This window comes from Oncorhynchus mykiss, chromosome 23 (genome assembly GCF_057628025.1).
Source record: "Oncorhynchus mykiss isolate SJ-2025 chromosome 23, ASM5762802v1, whole genome shotgun sequence".
Classification (NCBI taxonomy): domain Eukaryota; kingdom Metazoa; phylum Chordata; class Actinopteri; order Salmoniformes; family Salmonidae; genus Oncorhynchus; species Oncorhynchus mykiss.
The window spans coordinates 6,255,691-6,283,097 of record NC_143044.1 but is presented as its reverse complement, the minus strand read 5'-3'; the positions used below and the strand labels follow the sequence as shown (position 1 = coordinate 6,283,097).

General features: G+C 43.9%; 2 protein-coding genes across 3 annotated transcripts; both read right to left on the bottom strand.

The window, feature by feature from the left end:
* Positions 1-4,251: 4,251 nt before the first annotated feature.
* On the bottom strand, positions 4,252-20,459 carry LOC110502329 (rho-related GTP-binding protein RhoQ). 2 transcript variants are annotated; one of them, XM_021580272.3, is made up of 5 exons: positions 19,900-20,459; positions 19,451-19,509; positions 9,582-9,746; positions 8,429-8,524; positions 4,252-8,132 (listed from the first exon to the last, which is right to left on the bottom strand). In XM_021580272.3, the coding sequence occupies exons 1-5, from the start codon at positions 20,039-20,041 to the stop codon at positions 7,971-7,973; spliced, it is 624 nt and encodes a 207-aa protein (XP_021435947.1). In that variant the 5' UTR covers positions 20,042-20,459; the 3' UTR covers positions 4,252-7,970. The 2 variants fall into 2 exon arrangements, with proteins under 2 accessions (XP_021435947.1, XP_090072796.1); XM_090216670.1 differs by lacking the exon at positions 19,451-19,509 and having other exon boundaries at positions 19,900-20,398.
* Positions 20,460-25,477: 5,018 nt separating this feature from the next.
* LOC110502327 (uncharacterized) lies at positions 25,478-27,207 on the bottom strand. Its single transcript, XM_021580269.3, has 2 exons — positions 26,834-27,207; positions 25,478-26,399 (listed from the first exon to the last, which is right to left on the bottom strand). Exons 1-2 carry the CDS (start codon positions 27,095-27,097, stop codon positions 25,575-25,577), a joined length of 1,089 nt encoding a protein of 362 aa, XP_021435944.3. The 5' UTR covers positions 27,098-27,207; the 3' UTR covers positions 25,478-25,574.
* Between the last annotated feature and the right edge of the window lie 200 nt (positions 27,208-27,407).

The following is a 27,407-nucleotide window of genomic DNA, read 5'->3' as shown; positions in this document are numbered from 1 at the left end:
ATTGTGTCCCTGTTTTCTGTGGTCCTTTGCAGAAGATTGAATTGTTTACCGTGTGCGTTCGTTTCCTGATTGAGTTTGAGACTTAGTGTTTGTTATTTTTCATGTGTTCACTGTGATCCTGATGCTACCGTATCAGTAAAGTATTATGTTATCCTTAACCACCGATTCCTTGTCTGGTCTCTTCTCTGCACCTAGGGCCAACCTTACCACGTCACAGCAAGCTTCTGCCACAACATGGACCCAACAGAGATCCCCCAGATCTGGAATGTGATAGCCCACCAAGGATCACTGTTAGGACGTCAGCAAGAACAGCTCTCCCAAATCTCTGGGACCCTTCGGTCACTTGCAGAGTCCCTCCAACCACGGCACGCCCCCAACCCAAGAGGAGCCAATGCCCAGGTCTCATCGCCCAGTGCTACAGACGTTGTTGTGGTTCCTCCAGGGAACCTGCACCGGGAACCCAAAATCCCAGCCCTGAGCACTATGACAGCCACCCGGGAGGATGCAAGGGGTTCCTCACTCAGAGTTCTCTGCTGTTCGAGGTACAGTCCTCCTCGTTCCACACCGATCGGGCCATGACCGCCTACATTCCTCTCTACTCTCGGGCAAGGTCCTGGCGTGGAAAACGGCAGTGTGGGAACAGCAGCCACCATCTTGCAGATCCATAGTAGCCTTCACTGCCAAGCTGTGAGGAGTCTTCGACCACCCAGTCGGCGGACAAGAAGCGGCCAGCCAACGGTTCAACCTCCGCCAATGGGCCAGACCAGTGGTTGGCTTCGCCATAGAGTTCCGCACCCTCTCCGCCGAGAGAGGGTGGAATACAGAGGCATTGGTAACCTTTTTTTTTTTTAAGCCATCGGGCCAACTTTTATTTTCCAACTATTTAAGACTGGGTGTAGTAGGCTACTGTCCCGATAACCTTGACCTGTCCAAAACCTTACAAATAAATATTTAGAGAATTTCTCCCATCCCTAAATAAAGTCACCACACAAATGAGCTGAGTATCTGGACGTGTGTACAAAATATAAGTAATGCACAGTACAAATAAAAATTACACAAGACCTAACGCACACAGTAAAAACAGAAACCGGTTAAGTAACAGAGTAGGCTACAAAGGCTATGTTTACACAGGCAGCCCAATTCAGATTTTTTTTTCTCCACTAATTTGGTCTTTTGACCAATCACATCAGATATTTTCTAATCAGTTATTATCCAAACAGGTCTGGACAGGGTTGATCTTCACATATGTTGTCTTAATATTATTGCAATATCGTATTGTAAATAACCTTTAGTATACCACTACCACTACCAAAGGGGGAAACAAGTGGCATGCTGGGAGAACAACCATGGTTTAGTTTCCTCCAAATGATGAATCAGTCATAACGGAACCTTTAACATGATCACCTATAGCAAGACGCGTGGTCAAATTATGAAAATGTAGAAAAGCGGCAATCGATTAAAAAAAAAGTGCAAAGGATCACACATGTTAAGCAAATACTATGGCTTTATAAAGGAATAAAGTGTCAATCAAAAAGTAGCCTAAAGAGTGCTTCGTATTGTAGCCTACATTATATTGGACAGTGGCCTTGCTCATGCTTACAGAAGCTATGTGCCTTTCTGCATCAGTTTGGACATCTTCTGCACTTTGATGAGTGGAAAATGATTGAAGATTCACAGAACATGATACAATTGAAAAAGACTGCATTATAATACCACTGTATTATTTTTTATATCTGATACAGCAACTGAAATCGACAACTCACCCACTGCCCAACGTTCATTCTGGCTAGATCTGAAAAGGTACAGGGGGAACATTAAGCCTACACATTATACCTGGCCATACACTTGTCATGCACCGCAGCCTTATACTGCGACTCAATCATTGTCTGTCCCATGTATCCCCAATACATTTGTAGTTCAGTTAAAATCCTGCTATTACAGTCTGTGGCCTTTCTGTAGCCTACAATGTTATCGAATATTTGATTTTGCGCTGGCATTTGACAGGAGAACCCTTTGTCCTCATTCTAGATGATAACTCTTCATAAATATCTTTATTTCTATTTGCCCATTTTATTCAGAGCTGGACGCGGTATTGGACTGTGGCATCCGACCACAGTTACAATAGGCACTTGGTTTCTAATGAAGACCATGATCTTAATTCTGGAGGAATTGTAGAAGTATTGTTGTCTATAATTACTTACTACCTCAATTGGTCAGTGTGATTTGTTTTTGAGAGTCCAGGACAAGCATAATGTCGGTCAAATGTATATGCTTTCGTTGTCAGTATTCGTACGAGATGCACCTTTGACTACCTCCAGAGGTGGTCAGGAAGCTCTAATCACAATCAGATCACAATTAGCATTGATTGTCTACACATGTGGGCACAATCTGAATGTGGACAAGAACACAACTAAGTATAAACGGGGCAAAAAAACGCCTGTGAAATGGTAAGTCACCAGCAGTGAATTCATAGAAATAAACACTTCAACACTTCACTGTTTTAAATGGAAGTGAGGAAGTGAAAGGAGAAAAGTAAGTGAGAAAACAGATATAGGATAGGAAATAAGAAAAAGGGAGTTGGATAGGAAAAGAAAATAAAATATGAAATGAAATTAAGCGAGAAAAGACAGTCAAAGATGAAAGGGATAGATGGATAGATAGATATTCTCTGGCTGGTGACCGGCAGGTGACAGTGGGTGACCGGCAGGTGACGGTGGGTGACCTGCAGGTGACGGTGGGTGACCGGCAGGTGACAGTGGGTGACCGGCAGGTGACGGTGGGTGACCGGCAGGTGACAGTGGGTGACCGGCAGGTGACGGTGGGTGACCGGCAGGTGACAGTGGGTGACCGGCAGGTGACGGTGGGTGACCGGCAGGTGACGGTGGGTGACCGGCAGGTGACAGTGGGTGACCTGCAGGTGACGGTGGGTGACCGGCAGGTGACAGTGGGTGACCGGCAGGTGACGGTGGGTGACCGGCAGGTGACGGTGGGTGACCGGCAGGTGACAGTGGGTGACCTGCAGGTGAGTGCAGATGCGCCAGGTGATCGGCAGATGCGGCGGATGACTGGCAAATGCGGCATGTGACCGACCGGCAACACCAATACCATTAGGAGATCATGATGCCTTTCCCCTATGGGGACAAACTGAAGAACCCTATATGGTTATACATACACTTTTTTTGTAAGAGTGTATGCTGAACAAAAATATAAAAGCGCAACAATTTCAAAGACTTTACTGAGTTACAGTTCATAAGGAAATCAGTCAATTTAAATCAATTAATTAGGCCTTCATCTATTGATTTCCCATGACATGGAAATACAGATATGCATCCAATGGTCACAGATACCTTAAAAAAAAGGCAGGGAGGTGGATCAGAAAACCCGTCTGTATCTGGTGTGATCACCATTTGCCTCATGCAGCGCAACACATCTCCTTCACATAGAGTTTTCAGGCTGTTGATTGTGGCCTGTGGAATGTTGTCCCACTCCTCTTCAATGGCTGTGCGAAGTTGCTGGATATTGAAACACGCTGTCGTACACATCGATCCATGATATCCCAAACAAGCTCAATGAGGGACATGTCTGGTAAGTATGCAGGCCATAGAAGAACTGGGACATTTTCAGCTTCCAAGAATTGTTGCACAGATCCTTGCGACATGCTGAGATCATGCTGAAACATGAGGTGCTGGCAGCAGATGAATGGCACAACAATGGGCCTCAGGATCTCGTCCCTTTATCTCTGTGCATTCAAATTGGCATAAAAAAAAAAGCAATTGTGTTCGTTGTCCATAGCTTATGCCTGCCCATACTATAACCCCACCACCACCATGCGGCACTCTGTTCACAACGTTGACATCAGCAAACCGCTCGCCCACACAACGCCATACATGTTGGCTGTGGTTGTGAGGGCGGTTGGACATACTGCCAAATTCTCTAAAACGACGTTGGAGGTGACTTATGGTATAGAAATTAACATTCAATTATCTGGCAACAGCTCTGGTGGACATTGCCAATTGCAGGCTCCCTCAAAACTTGAGAAATCTGTGGCACTGTCTTCTGTGACAAAACGGCACATTTTTGACTGGCCTTTTATTGTCCCCAGCACAAGATGCACCTGTGTAATGATCATGTTGTTTAATCAACTTCTTGACATGCCACACCTGTCAGGTGGATGGATCATCTCGGCAAAGGAAAAATGCCCACTAACAGGAATGTAAAAACATTAGTGCACAAAATTAGACAGAAATAAGCTTTTTGTACATACAGAACATTTCTGGGATATTTTATTTCAGTTCGTGAAACATGGGACCAACACTTATATTTTTGTTCAGAATAAGTTGGGAGTCATTTTACAGCTTGCATTGATGGTAGTTCCTATAACTAAACAGATTACAAAATTTAAAAAATGACTACCTGATAGAAGTTTGTCGGACGGCGAACTCTCTCAAGCTGTCACCAGCTGTGTTGAGGACCTTAGATGCGGAAGTGGGATGGGTAGGGGCAACGTCATGAATATTCATGGGTCTTGATATAGAACCCGCCGTGTGATTGGTTGAGCCTTCTTGAGGGTGACGTCACACCGATGCCCTACAGAGACGTCTGTTTAGCTAGATCGTGCCGCTAGCATGAGCAGTTAGCACCGAACAAACGACTTGGAAAACTCAGCTTCAGCTTGATCACTAAATAAATTAAAGCATCACCATCTAGCAACAATCTATTTCTGTTTATATGTCTGATAAAAATTTTTTTAAATGCCCACAAATGGTTATTTGTTTACTTTTCCACAAACGGTCTGGTATGCGTTGCTTGATATGAGCAAGTTAATGCGTCCACGATTAACGTTAGTTGGTGGCTACTTCCTGGCCAGTGATCTAGCTAGCTATTTTTCAGTAATTAGCTATCATCCTAAACGTGGTGGTCAGCGGATAAACTATTATTTGTCTGAAAACGAACTAGTCACCAGATATTCTTGCCCGTGGTGTAATCATTTCTAACAAGTTGGTTAATGTAGCTTGTGTGCCCATGAGCTCCCAAGTCTTGATAGCTGTGTCTTTTGGTATCCACAAATACTTAGCTAGCTAACTAGTTGGCTACTACATGGCCAGTGTGAGCCAGAATGCTAGCTAGCCAGCTACATTTCAGGCAATAGCTATCGTTCTAAATGCAGTGGTTGTTGGATAAACTAGTTGAGGAGTTGAACATACAGTACCTATCAAATGTTTGGACACACCTACTCATTCAAGGGTTTTTCTTTTTTTTTTTTTTTTTTACTATTTTATACATTGTAGAATAAATCAATGAAATAATCATCACTAATATGGAATCATGCAGTAACCAAAACAGTATTAAACAAATCTAAACATATTTTATACTTTAGATTCTTCAAAGTTGCCACCCTTCGCCTTTGACAGCTAAGCACACTCCTGGCATTCTCTCAACCAGCTTCATGAGGAATGCTTTTCCAACAGTCTTGAAGGAGTTCCCAAATATGCTGAGCACTTGTTGGTTGCTTTTTCTTCACTCTTCGGTCCAACTCATCCCAAACCATTACAGTTGGGTCGAGGTCAGGTGATTGTGGAGGCCAGGTCATCTGATGCAGCATTCCATCACTCTCCTTGGTCAAATAGCTTACACAGCCTGGAGGTGTGTTGGGTCATTGTCCTGTTGAAAAACAAAATGATAGTCCAACTAAGCGCAAACCAGATGGGATGGCGTATCGCTGCAGAATACCATGGTAGCCATACTGGTTAAGTGTGCCTTGAATTCTAAATAAATCACAGTGTGACCAGCAAAGCACCCCCACACCATCATACCACCTCCATGCTTCACGGTGGGAACCACTCATGTAGAGATGATCCATTTACCTACTGATGATAGTCCCACTAAACCCAAACCAGATGGGATGGTGTATTGCTGCTGTAGCCAGGCTGGTTAAATGTGCCTTGTATTCTAAATAAATCACTAACAGTGTCACCGGCAAAGAACCTCCACACCTCTTCCTCCATGCTTCACGGTGGGAACACATGCGGAGATAATCCGTTCACCTGCTCTGAGTCTCACAAAGACATGGAGGTTGGAACCAAAAGTCTCAGATTTGGACTCAGACCAAAGGACAGATTTCCACCGGTCTAATGTCCATTGCTCGTGTTTCTTGGCCCAAGCAAGTCTCTTCATCTTATTGATGTCCTTTAGTGGTTTCTTTGCAGCAATTTGACCACGAAGGCCTGAGTCATGCAGTCTCCTCTGAACAGTTGATGTTGAAATGTGTCCGTTACATGAACTCTGAAGCATTTATTTGGGCTGCAATCTGAGGTGCAGTTTACTCTTAATGAACTTATCCTCTGCAGCAGTGGGTCTTCCTTTCATCATGAGAGTCAGTTTCATCATAATGATTAATGGTATTTGCAACAGCATTTGAAGAAAGTTTCAAGGTTGTTGAAATTTTCCGGATTGATTGACCTTCATGTCTTCAAATAGGGCCATCTTCGGTATACCACTCCTAACTTGTCACAACACAACTGATTGGCTCAAACGCATTAAGGAAAGAAATCCCACAAATTAACTCAAGGCACACCTGTTAATTGAAATGCATTCCAGGTGGCTACCTCATAATGCTGGTTGAGAGAATGCCAAGTGTGCAAAGCTGTTATCAAGGCCAAAGGTTTCTACTATTTAGATTTGGTTAACACTTTTTTGGTTACTACATTATTGCTTGTGTTATTTCAGAGTTTTGATATCTTCACTATTATTCTTTAATGTATAAAATAGTTTAAAAAAGCACGCTGAAGTTGCGAAGTCGATAGGACACCAAGACACCTTGATCTTTTAAACTGTGCTCTAATGTACAGGGATAGGTATGTGGACTGTGCTCTAATGTACAGGGATAGGTATGTGGACTGTGCTCTAATGTACAGGGATAGGTATGTGGACTGTGCTTTAATGTACAGGGATAGGTATGTGGACTGTGCTCTAATGTACAGGGATATGTATGTGGACTGTGCTCTAATGTACAGGGATAGGTATGTGGACTGTGCTTTAATGTACAGGGATAGGTATGTGGACTGTGCTTTAATGTTGGTGCTGGAGATATGTTTGTGCCACTCTCCCCACATCCCTGTATCCCATACAGGTGTGTCCATTCAATTATTTCAGCACCATTGGGCTACTAACAAATAAATCCAACATTTTAAATATTAGCACTGCAAGCTGAGCAAGAGAAGCAGATCGTGTCCTAAAATATGGGATCATAAAAAAACTCCCCATACTAGATGGGATCAAAGTATTATTGTTGTTTTTTTTTAAACAGTGTGCATTTCATTGGTGGTGGCTAAGGTGAGTTACCCAAAACATAATGTAAAGCACTTGGAGGCCTGATGGAAAGCGCTTTAAATAAATGCAATGCACCCATTCATTCATTTCTACAGCAGACAGAACAAAAAAATAGACATATCAGGAGTTAAATGGACACAATGATACCTCTGTTTTCTGACAGCTTGATACATATTTTTGTACAGGAAAACCATAAAAAAAAACTTAAAATAACATACTTTTGAAGGCAAATAATTTCTTACTGAAGGGTGTTGTTGACCTGGGTATTGTGCTCCTTTGGTAGTAAAGCTGCCCCCCCCCCCTCCCCTCCCCTCCCCTCCCCTCCCCAACTCCATTGGTCGACAGCAGGAGAGACAAAACCGCTCAAGAGCCCTGAACTAAAAATAGGGTCCTCATTTGTCCATTTCGGTCCTTCAGTCGTTTTCCCCTTCTTATGACCTCTGTCTCTGTCATTCGTTCTGGTTTCTATTCAGGAGTGTATTCATCACCAAATGGAAGAAAAACAGTCTGAAACAGGGTGGGGCTACCAGATATTGTCCAATAAAAAAAAGCTTCTTTTTTTCCCCGACATGTTTTCAAACATTTTCTGTTGCATGCCCTAATGAAAATGACCCAGGTGTTATTGGACGTTCCCATCTCTCTCACGTGATGAGGCAGCAGTTGATACAGCGCGGCCCCAGTCTTCTCTTCAGGGCACCCTTCTTCCTTTTGGGGGTCAGGATAGCGATGATGGCCTCATCAAACACAGTTTTCAGTCCTTTCTGAGTGAGAGCCGAGCATTCCACGTAGACACACGCGCCAATCTGTAAGAGGAAGGGAGGGAAGGGCCAGGCTGTCACTCAAAAAATATCAAGGAAAGGGTTAACCTTGTCCCCAGGTTGGCTTAGGGAGGAAGTCCGGTGTTAGTCTAATAACAAGGCTCAATCAACAAAATGCCCCAGATTGAAGAGATCCAAAGTTCATCATAACAGTCATAAACAATTAGTTTGATGAGGGACAACCCATCTAGTGTAGAGTAGGGTAAACCAACCACCGAGTGGCCCATTTACAATCTCAATTCCTTCTGGAACCCTCTTCTGGCTCCACAGTGATTACATACCTCCTTGGCTAGCTTCTGGCCCTGCTCTGTGGTGATGGGCTTCTCCTTCATGTCATTCAGTTTGGCAATGGTCTTGGGGTCGTCACGAAGGTCAATCTGAAACAGGGAGCGATAACGCAACACTTCCTGTCAGGCCAGACAATCAGCAAAGCTGCCAATAGGCTGCTTCTTAAGAAACTTCTTCAGTTGGAACAAACAACTTGTTCATTTAACCATCTTCCCCATTTTCAAAAAGAGCAACTTGGGTCAGACTTCTGTAAGAAGTACTCCTCCTCCAGATTCACCATTCTTCAGCGGAGTAGAGAAAGAGACATTTCTAGAGAAATGTGGCACTTATAGTGCCAGTGCAGAATTTCCAAACACAAACCCAGTTTCTCGATTCTATAATTGTATTATTTCATATGTTCTTGTGGGTTTGGATTTAACTTCAACCACAAGACATTAGTCCCTTTATTTACTTGTATTTAAAATGCAGAGCTGACACAGTGTCTGCTCGACCACGCTGTTCCTCTCTTACTAAAACAAATTCATCCTTTACCCGGCCTACGCCCACTGATACCTGTAACAAACTCTTTCTTGAGACAAACATTCATTAACACATCTGTGGCTGTGTGCAGTATGCAGTGTGAGTTATGGTTGGACTGATAAAAAGAGCGGTGACTATCAGCTGACAGAAGGATAAATCACACGCCCACTCCAATAACCTCACCACCAATATGCCCATGTTCTATTTCTGGCGGCGGATGGACACCCACAAGTGTGGTTTGAAAAGTGTCTGGACTGATCTCTTGGAAAGTATCAGAGAGCTGTGGCACTAAATAGAGTCAACGAATACCAAAAAAACTACAAATGTTCCATTTGCTGTTAACCACATTTCTTTTTTAGGATTCGAAAATGTACACCTATATTTCTTTGTGCGTGTTCGCGAATTGTCTTAAGAAGAAGAGAAAAACAGAGCACAGCACATTTAAGTGGTGGTTCAGCTTTATAAATCACCCCCTCCCCTGCCAATGTGAAGTAGAGTGTGAGCTTGAGTAGGGTGGATACAGATAGAGCATATGCAAGGCTCTCTGTGAAACTCAGCATGTGGAATGGCCAGGACATAGTATAGATACAAGGTTTGGGTGTGGTGGCTGTAGCTCTTTAGGCTCACCTGAGTGCCTATGAGGAGGTATGGGACACTGGGGGCATACTCCTGCAGCTCGGTGACCCACTCTTCCCTCACATTCTGGAAACTGGCTGGGTTGACCACGGAGTAGCAGATCAGGAAGACGTCAGTCATGGGGTACGACAAAGGCCTCAAGCGGTCATAGTCCTCCTGGAAAACGTTAAGGGAGGGTAATATATAAAAGAGAGACACACACACACACACACACACACACACACACGTAAGAGAGACACACAAGAAAGACACACACATGGGAGAGAGCGAGAGACACAGGAGAGGCACACAGGAGAGAGAGAGAGAGGCGGGAGACACACACACAGGGGAGAGAGAAAGACACATAGGAGAGAGAGAGGCATTCGGGGAGGGGAACAGGAGACACGGGGGAGAAAGAGAGCAACAGCCTTCCTTAGATCGTATCCACCAAGAGACAACCAAATCCTCTGAATTATTATTCATGAAATATTCAACCGTATGGAAAATGAGCTCCAAATGCAACCCATCCTTATTCTCCTCCTCACTGATGCAGAGAAGAGCAAACGTACACTGTGCTTATCTACTAGACTCCACCATGCACTGCCAAGCAACCAGGCTGTTTTATGGAAATAGTGAATACTTTTACATGAAGAGAGTGATAAGCATAGAAAAATAAGAAGAACGGAGCGGATGTGCAGATTTCTACAGACGACCTACATCCAACTGTTTATTTTTATCGCTGTCACTGACTGGGGCTATTGGGCATTATTTCACATTAGCAGTAGTTTACAGGAAGTACTGCGGAAGGCATCAGACAAAATTGCCATCTCCGATAGGCCTCAGTTTATTGTGTGGACCTAATCGCTAATTCACATACCGTACGCAACATGGTCGCGTTGGTGTAAATGAGATCTAGCGTTTCCTCATCACTCCCTGATAACTAATTCTGACAGGCTGTCCCACTACATCAGCCCATATGAATATTCATGAGGTGTCTGACTTTAGGAGCATCCACAGCACACCCAGATTGACCAGAGTTTATATACACGAGGGCCATACACATCCGGAATGACCAGAGTTTATACAAGTGATGTCGAGCGCACACATCAAGACTAGTTATGATATGGTGACGGGCAAGCTTGAAGAAAGGAATATATGACTTGTCTGATTAAGCTTAACAAACTAACTTAAATCAACATGCCTCAAGTCAAGACTAGACTGATGGACCATTAAGAAGTCTTGGACAACCTTGTGGTGATGCCACCATAGTGTCTGTTATTCCCACTTGTGGTGAGCGCAGTGGTTTCATGTGAATTCCCAAGTGTGTGTGTGTGTGTGTGTTAGAGCTAGAAGATGTGGTAGAGAAAAAAATATAGAGATACATTTCTTGAAGTGATAAAAAGAACGCTAAGTTTATAACATTAATATGCGCCACCGTTTTTTGTTATTACCTTTTAAACTACTAGTTTGATGGTTGTAGCCACCAATTGTCCCATTAACAATTACCCATATTAGCAAAGTTATTTCATTTCAAACTTCACATTTCTCTGGTACAGGCTAATTATTATTACATGAGCTATATCAGCAAAATGCCTGCGATAAGTGATCGATATGGTCGGTGTCGAACATTTTCAGTTCATCTTCCCAGCTCTAGTGTGTGTGTGTGTGTGTCCTCTGTTCCCCTTATGGAGAACCCCATCCCAGTGCACTGTACTGGAACACTCCGCAGTTAACAGTAAACACAACATGTCTTGTGAAGGTGGCCAATCGCTCTCCTCCATTCCTTCATCCCCATCACATTTCAGAAAAGCTTCCAAAGTTCCTCAGCATGTTCAGTAAAAAAAAAAAAGAACATGGAGGAAGAAGGAAGAGTAAAAATACAAGAGGAGCCAGCAAAGAGGTAAGACAGAGGAAGGAGAAGAGAAAGTAAGCGGTTAGAGGGTTTATACTGGAGATGCTAATAAAGGCAGTCAAGGCAGGGCAGATTCCAACCACTCTCCCTGTACGCGTCCTTACATTTCCATCAGGGCAAGGCTTTTTATGGCATTTCTACTTGGCTGGTATGTGATCTCAGCTGTGAGCGAGTGTGTCAAGTCAGTGACATACGAGCGTCTATAATGTCGGTGAGTCACTCCCCTTCTTCCTCGGGCCCAGCAGCTGTGTCAGAGACGCCTGTTCAGACATGACCACAGGGAGAATAGTGAGCGCAGGCACTCAACTTCATGGTCCAAACACAAAACTGGTCTGAACACTGCACTGTAAAAAGAGGTTACTGGGAATTTGACAGTTTCATGGTTGCCAGTTGGGATTAATATTTTCCAGAAAAATCGACCAAGTTTCAATACCTGAAATAATTCATATTTAACCCAGAGTACCGGGAAATACCACAAAAATATATATTTTTTCTTAAAATAAAAAATAAAAACATTTAAATTCGGAAGCGCCCATTTAAAGCATAATTATTTTTTACTTTTTTTTAACAGGATATGGTCACTATGCCAGGGTTCTCTCATATGGACAGCAAGTACAAAACAGAGCACAGGAAATGTTATAGGCGAGTGACGTGCTTTGATAATGCAAGCCAGGGATTACAGAATAAAGTTTAGGAATTTTCCTGCTAGACAGGGGTCAAGATTTGGGGTTTCAGTGGAATTGGGACTGGATAGGAAAGCAGCCTAGGCTTTAGGACTGGATAGGAAAACAGCCTAGGCTTTAGGACTGGATAGGAAAGCAGCCTAGGCTTTAGGACTGGATAGGAAAGCAGCCTAGGCTTTAGGACTGGATAGGAAAGCAGCCTAGGCTTTAGGACTGGATAGGAAAGCAGCCTAGGCTTTAGGACTGGATAGGAAAACAGCCTAGGCTTTAGGAGAAGAGAAGATGCAATTTTCCCTCATGCCTCTTCGAATTGTTAACAGATGCATATGTAGTAAATTGTGCATAGGACTATCAAATGTGTCTGTGCGAAGAGTCACTATGACAGCTAAAAGAGGCACGCATTGTTTGTAGGCTATACAAAGTGAAAGCAGGTTCTTAGAAATTCTTCAAAATGTATAAAACCTTCAAAAACTTGAGCTCAGGTGCATCCTGTTTCCATTGATCATCTGGCCGCCCGGTCAAACTGAACAATCGGGGAAGAAGGGGCTTGGTCAGAGAGGTGACCAAGAACGTGTGATGGTCACTCTGGCAGAGCTCCAGAGTTCCTCTGTGGAGATGGGAGAACCTTCCAGAAGGACAACCATCTCTGCAGCACTCCACCAATCAGGCCTTTATGGTAGAGTGGCCAGAAGGAAGCACCCCCTTAGTAAAAAGGCACATGACAGCCCGCTTGGAGTTTGCTTTGCCAAAAGGCACCTAAAGGACTCAGAACATGAGAAACAAGATTCTCTGGTCTGATGAAACCAATATTTAACTCATTGTCCTGAAGGCCAAGCATTAAGTCTGGAGGAAACCTAGCACCATCTACGGTGAAGAATGGTGGTGGCAGCATCATGCTGTGGTGATCTTACTCAGCGACAGGGACTTGGAGACTCGTCAGTATCGAGGCGAAGATGAACGAAGCAAAATACAGAGAGATCCTTGATGAAAACCTGCTCCAGAGCACTCAGAACTTCAGGTTCACCTTCCAACAGGACACAGACCCTAAGCACACAGCCAAGACAATGCAGAAGTGGCTTCAGGACAAGTCTCAATGTCCTTGAATGGCCTAGCCAGATCCTGGACTTGAACCCGATCAAATATCTCTGGAGAGACCTGAAAATAGCTGTGTATCAACGCTCCCCATCCAACCTGACAGAGCTTGAGAGGATCTGCAGAGAAGAATGGGAGTTGGTCCCCAAATACAGGCGTGCCACCCTTGTAGTGTCATACCCAAGAAGACTCAAAGCTGTAATCTCTGCCAAAGGTGCTTCAACAAAGTACTGTGTAAAGGGTCTGAATGCTTGTGATATCAGTTTTTTATTTTTAATATATTGCAGAAATGTCTAAAAAAATCTGTTTTTGCGTCGACATTATGGGGTATTGTGTGTCGATTGAAGAGAAAACTGTTCTATCCATTTTAGAATAAGGCTGTAACGTAACAAAACATGGAAAAAGTCAAAGGGTCTGAATACTTTCTGAATGCACTGCATGTAGGGGTTTCCTGTAGGGTTTATTAATGGCATTCGGGTCACGTGTGCAGTCCGACAGTATCAATTATGCGTGTGCTTTGAATTGATGGTGACTTTGTGTGAAGTAAATACACTAGGCTGAAGGCTTCCATGCGACAGACTGTTTGGATAATGTGCCCTTCTGTTTTTTGCTAATCTGCTGGTGCGCATGTGTGTATTAGTGCAAGATCGAGGAACATTTTTATTTCCCAGGTCTTTGTAACACAAAAAATAAATACAAATAATAATAATAAAAAATACATAAATAAAATCGGGAAATGTGAAGTGTTCCCGGACAGTCCCGGGATCCAGGTTACCCATGTTTATCCCTAGTTGCCAGCTAGTTACTGAATTTCATATTACAGTACTTCGCCAAAACTGTCTGAGCATTTCCCAACACGGGATGAACCGTGTACAATAGATTGCTAGTTCAATCTGAGGTATCACATTCAAGGTGATTACATCACACGCCATACAATGGCGCTTTAGACCCATGATGGTCAATGGGGAAAAAGTTTAAAAACCATCCACCCGCAGGCTGTAGTGTTCAAATGAACATGACATGTCTAGAGCTCTCATTGGTGTTCAAAGGGCCATGACATGTCTAGCTACCTCCCATTGGGGTTCAGCTGAGTGGAGAGGAACGAGGCCCTGCGGCAGCAGCAGAGCAGATCCCATTTTACTCTCTACCCCCTGCGGGGATATCTAGGGGTCACTGGGTCATATCTCAGGGAGGGCATAGAGTCAAACTTAACAAGGCGCTGTACAAAAAAAAAACAAAGGGGGAGGGTAAATAGTCATAGAAGAGTGATGGAAGGATGTGCAACTGAGTGTGAGTGCAGGAGGGAGTGAGAAAATTAGGAACTGAGCAGCAACAAAAGGGAGAGAGAGCGAAGAGAACGAGTAAAGCGACCGATCCCAGGGGGACTCCATTCTGAGCCCAGTGTTGCCATGGGTACTACAACAACACATTACATCCACTTCCTGCTCTGATACACAGAAGCAATGCTATGCTAGCTTGCTATGATGAGTGCATCAGCTAGGGAGAGGATGACTGAATGAATAAAGACTCTCCATTCCATTCCTTCTGTTCTTGGCCCACAATTTCAAGAGCGAAGAGATGTGATCTATACGTAACACGTTTGATCTATGGAATATGCGGGCCTCCCGAGTGGCGCAGTGGTCTAAAGCCGTGCCACTAGAGATTCTGGGTTCGAGTCCAAGCTCTGTCGCAGCTGGCCGCGACCGGGAGACCCATAGGGTGGCACACAATTGGCCCAGTGGCGTCCGGGTTAGGTTTGGCCAGCAGGGATGTCCTTGTCCCATCACGCACAGCGAGTCCTGTGGCAGACCGAGTGCAGTGCATGCTGACACAGTAGCCAGGTTTCCGACACATTGGCGCGGCTGGCTTCTGGGTTAAGTGGGCATTCTGTCAAGAAGCAGCGCGGCTTGATTGGGTTGTGTTTCGGCACGGCTCTCTACCTTCGCCTCTCCCGAGTCCGTACGAGAGTTGCAGCGATGAGAGAATTGGATACCATGAAATTGGGGAGAAAAAGGGGTAAAAATAAATAAATAAAAAGATTGATGGAATATACAGGTGGTGTAATAAGCAATACCCAGACAAAAACACAGGGCAATGCAGATAGAACAGTGACACACCTTACTGTATGCTGTTGTGCTCATGTGACTGTTAATGGGTTCACATGCGACAGCATCACAATTGCTTAAAAATACATCCTCTCCTTCATCCGACTTCAACAGACCTGACAGGTGACAACAATATGGTGGAAGCTCATCCTTACGCTGGCTTTCACCTCGTCTGTTCTTCCAGATCAGAGTGATGAAGAGGCGAAGAGAATACGAATTTAAGTCAGTTGAGACAGAGCGTGTCTGCAAAGCCTTATTTTCTCTTTGAGAAAATGGTTAATCTTCTCTTATGAAACAGCTGAGGATTCTGGGAGCTTCAGATCTGCCAGGTACATAAATATTAAAAAGGGTCCTTGGAGCCAATAAAACATGTGTAATGCAGAGCAAGAGGTGGGGACTGTAGCAGGAGAGTGTGAATTGAGGGGGTTGGTGGCTGGGTTGGACAAGGTTCCTCAACAGAGGTAGAGCATTAAGTGTGTTGCACTCTTCTACATCCCCGGCCTGAGCTTCCTAGGGTTGAAATACAGGATTCCAGAGCAGATTTGCAGCGGTCCACTCCCCCCCCCCCCCCCCCTCTCTCCCTCTCAGCCAGCCCCTCGGTCTCGCTCGCTTCCTCTTTCCCCGCCGTCTACCTCGCTTCCTCTCCATCTTTTGGTTTCCCCTCGCTCTCTGGCACTCCCTTCTTTGATCAGACGCTGGAGCTATAAAACATTACCAGCTGGCCTTGTGCTCAGCCTAAAGAAGTCAGCGGGGGTGGGGGATTGGAGGCGCTGCGTTTGAAGGGAAGTAACTCTACTCTGTGGCCTCGGCGCCCACAGTCGACATCTGGGAAACTTCTCAATTTCACAGTTCTGAACCAGCTAAAACAAAAAGGCTCTAGACATGGAATTGCAATCAAAGACAAAGGGGTAAACAAAAAGCAGTGTGAATCACTACTGAGTAGTAGATTTACGATGATTTAGTTTCCCCAAAGAACGAGTTATCGCAGCCACAGATTTATGTGGGAATGATGATTGAGTCGGTGGAAACAATAGCAACTGTAATTTGCTACACATGTACTTATATTTTATATTAAATGAACAAAACATTTCTCAACCTCAAATCTATTCACCTTTCACCGGGCGGGTAATGTTTCAGTTCAAGACCTCGTTTGAAATTCACACAGATAAAAATCCGGTTCAGACGAGAGTTAACAATTCATTGCTGCATGTGACATGCCTTAGCTTCAGACCCAGCTAGGAAAAACAGAGCTAAAAGATCTTAAAAAGGAAAAAGTGAGTGAGTATATTCTCTTTCAAAAATGTGTTTCTGTGTATCACATATGGGGATTTGTCAGGACCACCAATACTCACTGAAGAACAAATCAATAGCATCTGTTGGGTGGGAGACAGACAGGTAATGTGGTGAATGAGGTGAGCGAATGAAGGAGCCACTCTCCCACCCTCTGGTCATTCTCGCTTCTTTTCTTCGCAAAGACCATTACTCTAAGCCAGGCCAACTCCAGTCCTCAGGGGCCTGATTTTCCCCAGCCCCAGCTAACACACCTGACTCCAATAATCAAGTAATCATGATCTTCAGTTAAAAATGCAATTAGTTTAAAATCAGGTGTGTTGGCTAGAGATGGGGGAAAAGTGTGACACCAATCAGGCCCCTGATGACTGGAATTGCCCAGGTCGGGTCTAAGGGCTCCCCAGCACAACTGGATCCCTGGTTTCCTGCTCACAAGTGAACCGTGAAGGATATTGTTGCCTGACGTACGTCTTTAGACCCCGTCGAAAGGTTGAGTACTGACCAAAAGTGTTTTTGCTGTCTGTAAAAATTGTTTTTGTTTCTCAGTCTCCGTTGGTAGCTAGCTATTGAGACTCAGTTAGCCAATGCTGCAAGACTTTGGCTAACTAGGCTAGCTCAGAGGCAAGCTAATCTGCACGCACGGTAGCATTGCTAGCTCCCTTCTCTCATCTAGCTTAACCAACGTTCACCCGTTGCGTTAAATAGACCAACCATCTCAGCTTCACGGCTCCTTCGGTTGCAGGAGCACAATACCTGAAGGCCAACTCTGTACCCACGCGTTTCCCCTTCAGCCATCACTGAGCTAGCTAGAGCAAACCTTCATAACCATCCCAGGACAATGTAGCAATTGCTTGGGAAAAGAACATGCCCAACAGGGGCTTGACAACCCAGAGTCCTGTGAGCACTGCAAACTACTGACTAGAGCAGCTCTGAGGAGGCTTAAAAGAGCATCTCAATATCCCCTCCCCTCTGAGCCAACCGCAAAAGTGGAGGCTCAGCCACTCATTCTCAGAGCTTTCAATGTGACCTCTTTATTGTTAGCTTATCCGGCTGAGCTACTGGAGGGGGTGGGGAAGCAACTGGACTCAGATAACCTAGATCCAGATGCGTGGGAGGAGATCACTAGGATTACAATCCTGAACTTCTGTGCCTCCCATAGCGTCATTCAAGGCTGTGGTCGTACCATGAGCTGAGCAGTGGGAGAAAAAAAGGCACCTTGGCTGAGCTTATCCAGATTGACAAATTAAAAAGGTGGACCTCCTGGATGCCCCAATTACACCCAAGGAGTTGGGGACTACTGTCACCACAATGCGACAGAAGTGTGATATAAGTAAGAAAGAACGTGAAGCAGTCAGCTTCTACCTGCCCTGCAGACCCGGGCTTCGTGGCAAGTCTCCTCTTCTTGCTGGTGTCCTTTAGTGGTTTCTTTGCAGCAATTCGACCATGAAGGCCTGAGTCATGCAGTCTCCTCTGAACAGTTGATGTTGTCTGTTACATGAACTCTGAAGCATTTATTTGGGCTGCAATTTCTGAGGCTGGTAACTCTAATGAACTTATCCTCTGCAGCAGAGGTAACAATGGGTCCTCCTTTCCTGTGGCAGTCCTCCTTTCCTGTGACAGTCCTCATGAGAGCCAGTTTCATCATTGCACTTGATGCTTTTTGCGACTGCACTTGAAGATATTTTCAAAGTTCTTAATTTTCTGAATTTACTGACCTTCATGTCTTAAAGTAATGGACTGTCGATTCGCTTTGCTTATTTGAGCTGGTCTTGCCATAACATGGACTGGGTCTTTTACCAAATAGGGCTATCTTCTGTATACCACCCCTACCTTGTCACAACACAACTGATTGGCTTAAACGCATTAAGAATGAAAGAAATCCCACAAATTAACTTAACGAGGCACAACTGTTAATTGAATGAAGCTTAGAGAGAATGCCAAGAGTGTGCAAAGCTGTCATCAAGGCAAAGGGTCACTCCTTTAAATGAAGACAAATGAAACTTTGAAGAATCTCATAAAATATTGATTTGTTGAACACTTTTTTTTGGTTGCAACATCATTCCATGTGTTATTTTATAGTTTTGATGTCATCACTATTCTACAATGTAGAAAATATATTTATTTTTTTTACCTTGAATGAGTAGGTGTCCAAACTTTTGACTGATACTGTATATGTTACAGGACTTTGGTTTCACTAATAAATGTTTTGAAATGGAATCAAATCGGTTTCTGTCATTGTTAAATAGGATAGATGGGCTATATGGTCTGCCCATAACCAGCCTGAGTAGGCCTATAACTCCATTCCTATTCGATTCAGTTTAGAGGAATTTATCAAATTGGAAATTAGCTATTATCAGGCTGGTTAATGCGATGCAAGCCAATCAAGGGCAGCTTCTGAGTTGCAACTCTGGCATACTGCACACTTTTCACTAAAAGGTCCGTGCTAAACAGTATGCCACGATGAGTAAATTGTATACAGTTGATGTAATATGCTCGTATGGGTATTCGGACAGCCAGTGAAAACATTCCTACTAGACACTGGACATAAGACCCCTGTTCCTCACATAATAGACCCATTGAAATGATTCGCTAGGCCTACAACCACTGTCTACCACAGACCAGACTGAAATTAGAGCAATGTGTGAAAACCACACCTGTTGCAGTTTATAGAGTCTGGTCAGAATGTCAAGCATGTGGGTGTCAACAGAGCCCCATTGGTTAACAGTGGGGGGAGCACGTGAGGATAGGTTGTGTCCTTGGATGTCGCATGCAGCCAGAGTTATAATAAACCCACTGTACCTGACCAGCTGTGTCGTACAATCCCAATAAATACTGCTTCCCGCTAACGTTGACACTCACTGCAAAGCAATGAAAAAAGGCTAGTTTAGAGAGAGAGAGAGAGGTCTCACCCCCTCCCTTCACCTGGAGGCAAACAAGTGGTTTTGATTACAGAAACAGATGTATTCCTATGCAATCTGAGCCTAAGGTTTTAAAAAAAGTCAGCAAAACATTCGAGCATTACACTTCACCTAAACATTGGATTTCGGTAGACTATACAAGCAAATTGGCATATAGATTAAACTCATGCAACTGTAACTAGCCTACTGAAGGAATGATGTCAGCTTTTATAATTAACGATTGGGTAATTTGTAATGTTTCCATTCCGAGAAAACACACATATATACACACACACACACACACATATATATTTATATAATAATCATGACATGTTCCAAAGTCCCCCATACCTGCATAATGGTCAAACACAGTGGGTACGTACTCCTCTGGAAAGGCGTCGTTGGCATAGCTCATCAACAGACACGTTTTGCCCACAGCACCGTCACCAACCACAACGCATTTCAACATAATAGTCCCGGTTCCGTTTGCCATGATGATCTTTTGACTATCATCATCCTCCGACGCCCTGTTTTCCTGAGATGCACGGCGATCCCCACACCACAGGCATCACCAGAGTCCGAATGCGCGACACACGGAGACCAATTGAAATTCAATTTCTTCTCATCGCCAAGGTTCACGGTTTCCAAATGTTGGCTTACATTAGTTTCATTTCCCCTCTGCATACACAAACTGCACATACACTGTGTAGGGTACACATACAAAGTCGAAAAAGGCGTCACTCCCGTTCCCTGCCCTGTCGGTGCTGTCTTTACAAGACACCCGCTTAGAAGCCCACTGCCGAGCCTGTTCCCCAGTTCGCCCCTTGACTCTAGGTCCCTCGCCTAAATTACATCGGCACTGTAGACAAGGTGGGTTCGCTTGTTGTAGAGGCGGGGCTATACCCGAGACCAAGGGGCTTTGGAAAAAAAAAATCCATATATTGTGGTTAGTTTATTGATTTTAGTCAACTTTTTTGCAATGTTCATATTGGAGGGTCTCTAAATATCCTATTTGTCATCGTTCTGACACTTGATTTGCATCTTTAGACAAGCATGTTTAGGCATATACCTTATGCATAATGGTATTCGATTTAGACTTTCTCTGTTTCTTTCCTGATTCATCCAAAATTATTTTAAAACATTGCACAAAATCATTAGCTCTGACTCATAGGGATTATACTGCCCAGATCTGCATTAGCAAAGTATGACAATGTCATGATGACCTGAGGATTTAGCCTAAGTGAGAGGTCTGGGGGTCTGCAGGAAGAGACTGGCTGGTTGCTGGCAATGGAGGAAAGGGAAAGGGGGATACCTAGTCAGTTGTCCAACTGAATGTATTCAATTGTAATGCGTCTTCCGCATTTAACCCAACCCCTCCGAGAGAATGGAAGGGAGTTGTTGTGAGGATCCTGCAGATGGAGACAACACAGGAGGGAGTGGGTGCTGTGAAATCACCATCGAAGAAGAGGTTACTTGACCTCTGCGTTGCACTCATCTTCATTACCTTTCTAAAGAGGAGGAAGAACAACCTGACCAACACAAAGACACACCTGTGTTTCTGATAGTTGTGGGGAACAGCTGTCTTGTTACACATGTTTGCCACACCAAACATTTGATGACTTCTCTCTTATAGTATATTTCCATTTGATGTCACATGTGCACATTTGCATTCATTCCTCCCCACAACAACTCTACAGTTCACGTCCACTTTGTTGATAGTCCCTAGCCAGATGTCGAAGGGCCAATCAGCATCAGGGGGTGTGGCTAAGAAGAGCTGAGAAAATGTGCCTTTGAACCTTCAGTGTAGCCCTATCATCACATTTTGACAGTTGCTGCAGCTGTCACATGACCAAACAATTACCTCATACTTGCTGTTAAAATCATGTAAAGTATTAGATGTTACACATGAGCCAATCAGAGAAGAGAAGCAACAGCCTTTAGTCAAATTCCAAATGAGACTATCTGCATTGCCTTTATGTAATCTATAATGAAGGCACATAAAATGCACATGTTAATTTAGCCTACTGTATATGTACTGCATATAATACATTGCTTAATTTTACCCAGCATGTATAAGCTAGGCTACTGTTTTAAATTTGATGTTATTAAGCTACATTAGTTCATTAGTGAGCTGCTGACCTTATTTCCCAGTGGATGACATTTCATATCAATGGTCTATTTTTGTAACCGGACAAGGTTTAAAGGTGAAGGCATCTATAAAAGACAGGTCTTGTCTTTTATCGTATCCCAGTAGTTCCTTTTTGACTGTTTTGATTTACCACTCTTGAGAGAACATTTACTTGAAATTAAATGTGCACGCAAATTAAATATTTGTCTCAGTAGCTACAATAACCGATAAGTCTCCAGCACTTCATTTGGATTGGTGCGCTCTTCTATCATATTTCTAGATACTGCATTTTTTCATGTGACACGTGCACACAAATGCATGCGCAGACACGCACATGCACATACTTACACGCACAAACACATGCACGTATACGCACATGAACACACACACACAAACGCGAAAGAGGTGCGGACTCACACGCAGTGTCAATTTTCCAATGTGTAACAAGCTTGGGGAAGACAGGCATATGAGTGATGGGTTGTTCCATCAGCTGCTGGCAGTTCTAGGGTATGAATCCAGCCTCCACAAAAAATATGGCCTGTAATTTCATCAATCCCTCAGTGTGGTCCTGTATTGCACAGTCTAATTTAAGAGCTCATCTCAGGGCTTTGTGATTGCTCCCCTCTCTCCTGTCTTATTGCACATCTTCACTTCCAGCCATTGATTGATGCTGCTTGGAATGGGATGGGGGAAAGCTCTGTGTGTGTGTGTGTGTGTGTGTGTGTGTGTGTGTGCATGCATATATATCCGTGTCCTCTTTAGGTCTCTCAGGTACACTACTAGAAAATATCCCTGTATGCAAATAATCCTTTTGTTATGTTTACCTCCTGTACACAAACATTTTCCTAAATGTTCCTCTATGACCTGTGTAATGAATGATGCTACTGGGTGAGAGCAACAGATGTCGTCTCTCTTTCCATTGTGTCTCGCAGCCCATTTCCCCCTGTGGAACACGTGCGACTACAGGGGTAGCAGTCGCAGGAAAACGTTGGTCATAGCAACAGATATGCACCTCCCTACTCAGCCGATCTGGTGGATGCTGTTGTATTATGGGAGGGCGAGTGAGGTCATCGGGTTGATTCGGTTTATTTCATTCATGCTTGCAGCCGACAAGACTGAATATTGCAGAAGGCACAGTTACATTTAGACAAAAACTTTCAAAAAACTAAAACACAGGGTATTACGTTCAATGAAAAGGTTCCTAGCTTACAAGAAATGACAGTTTAAAAAGTCACATTTGGCTGTTAAAAAGTCTGATGGTTAGGGGCTATGGTAGAACGTTTCAGCCTGTTTGTCCTTGTGTGGATGCTGGACAGTCGTTTCTGGTTGTAAAGTAACTCTGCCAGTACTGTCTCCCCTTTCTGTGTGGTAAGACGTCATGTACTGTAGGAGGGTGGTCAGTTTGGCGCATGACGGGAGGGATCTTCTATGGTGTCTATAGAAAACGTACAATATCATATGACAATATCCATGAGCGATAGAAAAATGGATGGCACAGACGATCTCATTTGTATTATAAAATATTGTGGTTTTAGAATTATAGTTGGAAACATATACCGTCTTTTTGAACCATTTATCCTTTATTTTTCCCATGAAGGTTGACTTCTTTTGAGAGAGAGACCTGAAAAAATGTCAGCACGGGGAAAGCATTAGAAGTGTACGTCAACCATCAAATAAATCGAAGAAATAAAATACACTACAATACATAACATAGAAGCAGAATGGAGTTTCAAAACACGGACACTACAATACATAATATAGATGCAGAATGGAGTTTCAAAACATGGACACTACAATACATAACATAGAATCAGAATGGAGTTTCAAAACACGGACACTACAATACATAACATAGAACCAGAATGGAGTTTCAAAACATGGACACTACAATACATAACATAGAACCAGAATGGAGTTTCAAAACACGGACACTACAATACATAACATAGAATCAGAATGGAGTTTCAAAACATGGACACTACAATATATAATATAGAACCAGAATGGAGTTTCAAAACACGGACACTACAATACATAACATAGAACCAGAATGGAGTTTCAAAACACGGACACTACAATACATAACATAGAATCAGAATGGAGTTTCAAAACACGGACACTACAATACATAACATAGAACCAGAATGGAGTTTCAAAACACGGACACTACAATACATAACATAGAAGCAGAATGGAGTTTCAAAACATGGACACTACAATACATAATATAGAACCAGAATGGAGTTTCAAAACACGGACACTACAATACATAACATAGAACCAGAATGGAGTTTCAAAACACGGACACTACAATACATAACATAGAATCAGAATGGAGTTTCAAAACACGGACACTACAATACATAACATTGAACCAGAATGGAGTTTCAAAACACGGACACTACAATACATAACATAGAACCAGAATGGAGTTTCAAAACACGGACACTACAATACATAACATAGAAGCAGAATGGAGTTTCAAAACACGGACACTACAATACATAACATAGAACCAGAATGGAGTTTCAAAACATGGACACTACAATACATAATATAGAACCAGAATGGAGTTTCAAAACACGGACACTACAATACATAACATAGAATCAGAATGGAGTTTCAAAACACAGACACTACAATACATAACATAGAACCAGAATGGAGTTTCAAAAATCTATAAAAATGTATCCTATAATATATGGTAATTAAAATTGGTTATCGTGGTAATCTAGCATAAGAGTAATGACAAAAGCTCCTTCATCAGGCTTGTATGGACAATTTAAGAGTTATGGTCAGAAACAGCATTATAATTGATACACGGTACATTGACCAGCTCCTTGCATTCCCATACTATGAATGTGACTTACAAGCACCATCTAGTGGATATATGTTGCTTTACACTGTGCAAGAGGGACAACGGATCAAATGCATGACAAATACAGATGAGTGTAAAGGAACGTAAATTCAAAGCCTTACTCAGTGGATTCACAACCATCTTGAAGGCCTACTTAGTCTCTCTGTGTTTTAAATACCCTTCATTATGGCATGATACTTTAAGAATCAACACGATATTACTTCCTCTAAATCAAAGGTGTTTTAATACAATGGATTTGTTCAAATCAAATCAAATAAAATTAAATGTTAATGTCACATGCGCCGAATACAATAGGTGTAGACCTTACAGTGAAATGCTTACGTATATGCCCTTAACCAACAATTCAGGTTTAAGAAAATACCCCCCCCCAAAAAAGTAAGAGATAAGAATAACAAATAATTAAAGAGCAGCAGTAAATAACAATAGCTGGGCTACATACAGGGGGTGCCGGTACAGAGTCAATCTGTCAATGTGCAGGGGCACCGGTATCGAGGTAACTATCTACATCTAGGTAGAGTTATTAAAGTGGCTATGCATAGGTAATAACAGAGAATAGCAGCAGCGGGGGAGGGGGGGGGGTAGTGCAGGAGTCTGGGTAGTGCAGGAAGCGATAGTGCAGGAAGCGATAGATAAATAAGTAGATAACCTAAAATTAATTGGGATGAAGTACATGGGAGAATAAATTTAATCATTGTGGAATTAAGGACGTATGATCATCTCTCTCTCTCTCTCTCTCTCTCTCTCTATCACTCTCTCTATCATTCTCTCTCTCTCGCTCTCTCTCTCTCTCTCTCCTCTCTATCGCTCTCTCGCTCGCTCTCTCTCTATCGCTCTCTCTCTCGCTCTCTCTCTCTCTCTCTCTCTCTCTCTCTCTCTCTCTCTGAGAGCATTTAGTCCACAGAAACACAGGCTATACAGTAAACACTCTCGTACTCCCACAAACATACAAAATGCTACAATAATAATAATAACAATGAAGAGGTTGTCTATCGTTTAAAAAAAGAAGAGTGAGATAAGACTTCAGCAGTAAACCAGTTTGTCCCCATTGGGGTGGCTGTCCAGTCCATCTCCCTCCTGCCACTCTCCCTCCAGCTCTCCCAGGATCTCCTGCAGGGACATGGCCGGGAGCTCTGGCAAGGGGGCATGGAGCGGGGCTTGTCCTGGGTATTCTGGGGTAGACATAGCCATGCTCCAGGAGCCATCCAATCGGGAACCTTGGCCTTCCATCGGAGGGGTGTTCTCTTGCCCAACTTCCCAGCAGCCAGAATCCGGGGTGGCTGGGGCCTGGGTCTGGGAAATGGGGCCTCCATAGGCTTCCTGGGGGTTGTTGTAGAAGGGCTGCTGCTCGGCTGAGCGATGGTAGAGGAAGGCCTTGCTGGAGCCTGAGCTGTAGTTCCTCACCTCCAGAGGAGAGGGGCTCCATATGGACTGGACTGGGGTCGCCTGGTCAACTGCCTGGGGCCAGGCTCCTTGAACCATCTGGTGCCCGGGGCTCTTCAGGTGCATGCTGGAGCTGTATCCCAGCACCTTGGCCTGCCTAAACCCAAACTGGGAGGTGTTGTGGCCAGTCTCCTCCGCTCCAGGGTAGGGTGGAAAGTAGCGTCCATAGAAAAAGTAATCCTCCTCCTTCACCTGGGCGGGGTAGGCAGGGGGCAGGCAGGGGGGGGTGGATAGAGGGGCAAGGCAGTGCTGGGTAGCCCCTGTCCCCATGGTACGGGGCTGGGAAACTGGATCCTGGACAGGGGTGAACCCACCAGGGGAGTGTAAGCCAGAGTCTGACTGGCACAGAAACGTCTTAGCTCCCTTACACTTCAGAGTCCGAGCCCTCCTGTTCTGGAACCACACCTGGAGAGAAATTGCAAAACGACTGTTGTTATAACACTGCATTTAGAATGTACATCCAACGCAAACAGAAACTACGTGACTAAGATAGAATTATCTGCTTTGAGCCCATGTTAATAATTTACCAAGCCCACTCTCATACACCTGTAGAATACAGTGAGAGCGTTGGGGGCTTATCTTGCTTTTGTCTCCTCTGTTTACTATTAGTGTTTTACATTCTACCAGTCAGACCAAACGAACCACAGATAAAACCGCTTACATCATCGTAGTGAATTAAAAGATAAACAGAAACCCTGTTACCAGTGTCAGCAGCACACACGCAGGCCCCATTTTGAACACAGGGCATTTGTAATATAAACCAACCCCGTTACACTCGCGTGTGCGGGAGTCTGTGCGAACGCGTTCCGGCATGCTTACATGTGTGCGTAGCTGCTTACCTGGATACGAGATTCAGGTAGCCCTGTTTTCTGGGACAGGCTCTCTCTCAGGCTGATGCCAGGGTAAGGGTCTGTCTCAAAGGTGACACGGAGTAGCTCCACGTGCTCTTTGGAGAAGCTGGTCCTCTTTCTGCGGTTGGTACTCCGGGACGAGGCTCCGGTAACCGCCATCTGTCCTGGGACATCTGAGGGGGAAACAACAGGTTCCAGATCAGAGATGAGCCAGAGGAGCCCAGGACAGGTTGTGGAGGGTGGTCTTATCATGTAGTGAGTCTGTCTCCAGGATAGGTTTGCTTAGGCAAGAATCTATATGTGACTCTCTGTCACTTTGAAGCATTACGACTGGTAAACCTAGCCCATAGGACAAAAACATCTGTAAAGTTCCTTTGATATTTCAAACCCCCTAAAAATCCATTGTTTTTACGAAAGCAAATGTTCAGCTTTAGAGAATTTTTAAAAAGTACAAAATAAATACATTTCCCCCCAAAAATGACAATAATTATAATCTGTGATTCACCTGGCCTACTCAAAAATACAAATCTGACATTGTCTATATGCTGGGTCAGCCAGTGAC